General features: G+C 21.9%; 1 protein-coding gene across 1 annotated transcript in view; it reads left to right on the top strand.

The window, feature by feature from the left end:
• Positions 1 to 3,728: 3,728 nt before the first annotated feature.
• Positions 3,729 to 6,400, top strand: part of Phum_PHUM306900 (sodium channel protein type 4 subunit alpha, putative) — a gene marked incomplete at both ends in the record, with an annotated part of 17,724 nt that continues 15,052 nt past the window's right edge. Inside the window, one exon of the mRNA XM_002427203.1 lies at positions 3,729 to 3,879. Within this exon, the coding sequence (XP_002427248.1) occupies positions 3,729 to 3,879 (151 nt within the window). The remainder of the gene's footprint in view (positions 3,880 to 6,400) is intronic.

Raw genomic sequence — 6,400 nt, 5'->3', positions numbered from 1 at the left:
CAAAATAATATTTACTAATTCTTCTCAACAATTAAACAAATTTAATTAAACATATTAATAATAATAATAATAGTACACACATCACTTTGATTTATTATTATTATTACGTTTTTATTTATAGAAATAAAACGAGTAGATAGCTACTACTTTAACTTTTCCTTTATTTTAAAAAATTCAGTTAAATATATATATAAATATAAATAAAAAAATAAAAATAAATGGTTATGATAATGGATAATAATAATAATAATAAAAAAATCGATATTGACATGCGTATTTAATATTTATTATCGACCATAAAATAATTTAGTTAAATATTTGACCGTTGCCTGTTTTTTTAACCGATGGCGCCCTAAATCGCTCCTTTTTCTTTTCTGCAAGAAGTGTAAGGGTGAAGCGGAAAAATGTGGTATTGATTGGCTAATAAAATTGTTTAGTGACTTTTTAGTTTCTAATTAGTATTCTTATTTTAATCTTTTATTTTAATAAATACCTATCGAACGAATATATATATAAATTTAAAAGACATTTTGTTTACGGTTAAAATATTAAATAATAAATTTTTTTTTAAAAAAAAAAAAAGTCAAACTCAGTTTCGAATGTTGGATTCTTTAAATCTGTCGCCATTTCCTACATTAGAATCCTTGAAATTTTTTCATATTTGGGTGAGTGTAATTTTATTTTTTATTATTATTATTTTAAACATACAAAAGGAAATTATTTAAATAAAATAAATTAAATTGTTTTGTTTTTAATTAAATATTATTATGTGTATGAAATATTTTAAATATTGATACTAAATATTAAAAATTAAGGTTTTTCTTTTCTTTTCTTTTTTTTTTTTTATACGTGAAGTTTCTCGAATTTAAGTATTAAATTATTATTATTATTAATATTGTATAAATATTAAATTATTAAATTTTATCAATGATAATAATAATAATAATTAAATAATCAAATTCAAAAATAGAAAAAAAAAAAAAAAAAAAGTATTTGTTGTAGTTATACGACCGTACGTGGTACCTTTCTTGATTATTTTTTTTTTTTTTTTTTTTTTTTTGACCGATCGAACATGGAAATTTGAAAAATTACTAAAATTTTTACTACCGTGTTTTCCCCCTACTCCCTACCTCCCCTACCCCTCCTCACGATAAAATTTTCTTATGGTTAAAGTTTTTAAAAAAATTAAATTTTTGTAAAAGGCTTAGATTTTTAATTTAAAAAAAATGTAAACGTAGCCCTCCCCCCTTTCACCCCCCCCCCAATGATTTCAATTTATGTTTTTCATCATGTCTATATGTCAATCATCATCATCATCATGTTCAAATGATAATAATAATAATTATTCATAACTTTTTTTTTTTATTACTAACTCAGAAACTTATATTATTTGAATTAAATGGCTATTATTTTTAATATTGTATTAACAAACAAACTAACGAACAAACAAACCAACAAGATTTTTTAACAATTAAAAAAGAAAAACAAATAACTAATTTAAATTGACTTGCATAATTAATTATTTATTTATTGCGTTTAATTTTCAAACAAAAAAAATATTAATAATGATTAAAATTATTTTAAATGATTTTTTTTAACAAAAAAATTATCAACATGAACGTTATTTATTATTATTATTATTATTATTATTATTATTAAATATTTAAAACTCACTTTATAATGAAATAAGTTAAGGTTTTTTTTGTATGTAATCAGGTATGGTTCATATTAAAACGGTCAATTTTAAAAGTTTTAAGAAATTTATAATAATATCAGTATATATATTATTTGTTTACAACAGGTGTTTAGATTTATACTAAAAAATATCAAGATTTTTTTTTTTTTTGGTTAATTATCTTGTAGAAATTAATAAGAAAAGAAAAGAAAAGAATTTTCATTAAGTTAAATTCTATATAGAATGTTATTCATTTTTACATTATGTATGTATGCCATTGATTGATTCATAATATCATCATCATCATCATCATCATTTGACATAAATCCAAAAAAAAAAAATTGAAAATAATAATATTTTGTTATAATTGTCAAATATTATATAGAGAGAAAGAGAAAGAGAAAAAAAAGTTATGGGAAACAACTGGAAAAAAAAAAAAAAAGTAAAACGTGAAATTAAGAAAGAGAGAGAGAGAGAGAGAGAGAGGAGTAGTGGCGCCTGGAGTGGGTGACGTCACGGTCGCATTGCAGCGCGCAGCCCCCAATTAATTCAATTCATTTTTAGCCCCAGTCGAAACGTGGTCTCTACCAGGCTTCGTATTTTCTTTTTTTTTTTTTCTTTTTTTTTCCCTGTGTAAAATCTTTAATTAAACATTTCTTTACCTTGACTTTTTTTTTCAATTAATTAATAATATAATTTTTATTCAAATATATATCATCATTCTTATTTTATTTTATTAATACAATCACAATTGACACAGTGTTTTGAGAAATCCCTGAAAAGTAAAAGGAAAAGGAAATAATAATAATAATAATAAAATTTTTATACACAAACTATTTACCAAAACCTATTTAAAAAAAAGATTGATTATAATTATTTAAGATCAATAAATTTTTTTTCAACTTAAATCAGATCAAAATGTTTGTGCTGTTGTTTTTTCTTATTTACACAATAAATAAATAAATTTTCTTTTCTTTTCTTTTTTTTTTTTTAAAAAATTTGATTGATTTTTTTTTTTTTTTTTTTAACTTTTTTTAAACTGATGTTTGTGTGCATGTTTGAATGTTTCAATTATTCAATCTCAACATTAATATTATTATTATTATTATTATTATTTCTTGCCTTTTTTTTTTTTTTTGTTAATTTACATTATTCCGCATAATGGAAACTTATTGAGTTTTCTTTTTTTTTTTTTTTTCACTAAAATTATTGGTAGAAAATTTTGTATAAAAAAAAAAAAAATTCCCGAGAAGAGGAAGATGTTTTTTTTTTTTTTTCGGGAAGGGGAGGATAGGGGGGGGTTTAAATGCTTTATAATAATATCACGATACATTTAAATAAATATTAAAATTTCATATTGATAAATAAATAAAATGTTTTTTATTCATCATCATCATCATTTTGAATAAAAGAAAACTTTTTAATAAAGTGAATTTTATTTAGAAAAAAATTAATATGGGAGAATAATAATAATAATATTAAGTGCAAAGTTATAAAATAATATATATTAAAAACTCAATTAAATTTCTATACTGATTTCATATTATATTCTTTATATAAAACCTATTTTTATTGATTAATAAATAATAATAATAATGACGATGACAAAATGTTTTCGATATTGACGGATTAATTTTATTATTATCGAATCTCATATTAATAATATAATAATTTATAAATTGTATGAATATGATTTTTATTTATTTATATTTTGTGTAAAAAAATTTTTTTTTTTTTTTTTTATTTACAAAAGGTTATTCCGGCTTCAAGCTGAAACTCGCTAAGGATTATGTTGATCTTGTGACGTTTCTCACAAAAAAAAAACAATATCATTTATTACATGGGAAAACGGTAAGTATTTAATTATTATTATTAATATATATATATATATATATATATATATATATATATATTAATAAACAGCAGTAGACATTTAAATAATATTTATTATTAAATTTTCAGGAAAGCTATGGTAGAGGTTGGGAGGGTCCTAGAGGCGAAGGCACCCTCCGGGACACGCCTTCTGAGGTATTGTTAGCAGTTTAATTAGAAAATGTCAGACATCTCGGATTTTCATTCCGAGGAAGAACAACGATTGTTCAGACCGTTTACCAGAGAATCCCTAGCTGCCATCGAACAACGAATTGCTCAAGAAAATGAAAAATTTAAAGAATTGGAAAAGAAAAGAGCGGACGGAGAGGTATGTATTTTTATTATTATTATTTTAACTTTTTTTTTTGACAATCTTCAAAAAAAAAAACTTTTCGGATCCGATTCCTTTGGAATAAATGCTGGAATAAAGGGTGGCGCTATTGAAAAATGTGGGCCGTCCCACCACATTACGTAATTTCCTGTACTTCTTGTGAATCTTCTCTGTAAATCTTTTTCGAATTTTCTTTTAATGAATGAAGTAGGCATGGCTCCCAGTTCTGGTTTCACGAAAATAGTTTCTGTCTTTATTCCCTCTTATCCTGGGGCTATTTCTATTTTCAACTTTCTCTATTTTAACCTTTTGTTCGCTTCTTTGCCTGTCTGGGGTTTTTTTTTTCCGCCGGTACGGATAATTTACATCGTTTTTCGAAATTATGTTGCTGAATATTTCTTTGGTTTGTTGACTTGAAAAGTTCTGTCAGTTTCCATTTGTTATTATCATTATTTAAATTACGTTAAATTTAGTAAAACACGCACACACACACTCATGAATAAATGTAAAAAAAAAATTATTATTATAGGTACAAAATTTAATTATTTTATTTAAAAAATGTGCACACAGTTAACAATATTTTATAATATCGATATTTATATGTAAAATATTTCAATTGTAATTTTTATTTTATTTTATTGCTTTCCCATAAAAGTTTTTTATGTTCTTCGGTGAAAATTATTTTACATTGAATGCATACATATATATATATAATAAATTTTTATTTTTAATTTTACACACAATTAACGTTAGTTGTTTCTCAACAAGTAGTAGTTTTTGTGAAAATTTTCTTTAAAAAAAGTAAAATTGTGTTAATGTATTATAATATGAAGCTTTTATTTAAACAAAAATAGGAAATAGTAATAAATAGTAAAATTTTGTAGATAATTTAGGATTGTTAAATATTTGAAATTTATTAATATTTATTTATTTATTTATTTGTAAATTAACTCAAGTGAAAAAATTTTCCCTCAGATAGAGGGATACAAATGAAAGATATAAAAAATGTATATTTTTTATTTTTAATTACCTAACTAAAATATTGAAAATTTAAAGTTGTGTGTTGTTGTAATAAGGAATAATAATTGGGATTTCCGGTGAGAGAGAGAGAAAGAGAGAGAGACAGAGAAGAGATAGAGAGAGAGAGGAGGAAAAATACAATGTATTTCCGTTTTGATTTGAAAATTTTCCTCAGTGTAACCAATTTTCCGTTGAACGTGTGATTATGATATACACTATGAATGACTCACATAATTTCCCCCCCCCCTCTTGTTCTTTTTTAATTATATTTAATTCGATCGCAAGTTTTATATATCGTATAAGTAATTGTTTAAATTTTTTTAAAAATTATTTATTCATTATTAATGAAAGAAATATGGACATTTTATTTACATAATTTTTTTTATTATTATTAAATAAAGGCTAATTCTTTTGCATAACTTCTTATGTATACAAATTTTTCTCCATTTAACAACAACAAATAAAATTGAGAATTATTTAAACAATGAAACATTCGTTTTTAATTATTTTTTTCTTTCTTTATATGTAAATATATATATACATAAGTAAAAAAATAAAAATGCATGTACACACATATATATATTTACATAAATATATATATATATATTTTCTCTCTCTTATTCTTATTGCCACTCAAGTATATGGGAAGGAAGAAAAGCAAAAAAGAAGTAAGATATATATCGTGCACTTGAGCCACATTTATAAATATATATATATATATATATATATATATATATATATATATATAAATATATAAATAGTTTAGTTACCATTTGGCTTTTTCAAATTATAGCCGAATATTATAATAACTGATTTGCATCAATTTTTAGTGATTATTAGGTTTTTTTATTTTTAATATATTTTATTTTTTTGTCAAAAAAAAAAAAAAAAATGTTCACACACACACACCACACCTTGTCATTTTAGTTCAACTAAAATATTAATTTTTTTTTTTTTTTTTTCAAACCAAGACCTTGATTTGTAGTTTTTTTTACCATTTAAAACCTTAGAAAAAGTAGATTTTCGTTTTTTTTTTGTTTCAATAACTTTTTAAAAAAAAAAAAAAAAAAAAAATTCGAATAGAAATAAATGATTAGTTTCGCCTCATACGAAAAAAAAGAAAATTCAGGCGGTTTTAAAAAAAAAAAAAATTTGCTTGAAATTCCCTTATTTAAATTTTCAATTTGATAATTTTCCATAGTGATGAGGAAATTTTTATTTATTTATTTTTTTTTTAACAGCATGCAAATTGTTAAATAATTATTTATTTTTTTTATATAATTGAAAAATTTTTACAGGAATTTCTTTTAAAGAAACAACGTCGTGTAAATTAAAAAAAAAAAGTAAATAATTGAATTCATAATTATTTTTTTTTTTAATTAAAAGAAATAAACCTTTTCTTTTCTTTTTTCTTTCTCTTTATAATTAAAGCATAACATCAAGTTATGAAATCATTATTATTATTGTTATCGGCAACTCTCACAATTTAGGAATAATAAAAT

Source organism: Pediculus humanus, genomic scaffold, assembly GCF_000006295.1.
Source record: "Pediculus humanus corporis 1103172107707 genomic scaffold, whole genome shotgun sequence".
NCBI classification, from domain to species: Eukaryota; Metazoa; Arthropoda; class Insecta; order Psocodea; family Pediculidae; genus Pediculus; species Pediculus humanus.
This window is presented reverse-complemented; position numbering and strand designations above follow the sequence as displayed.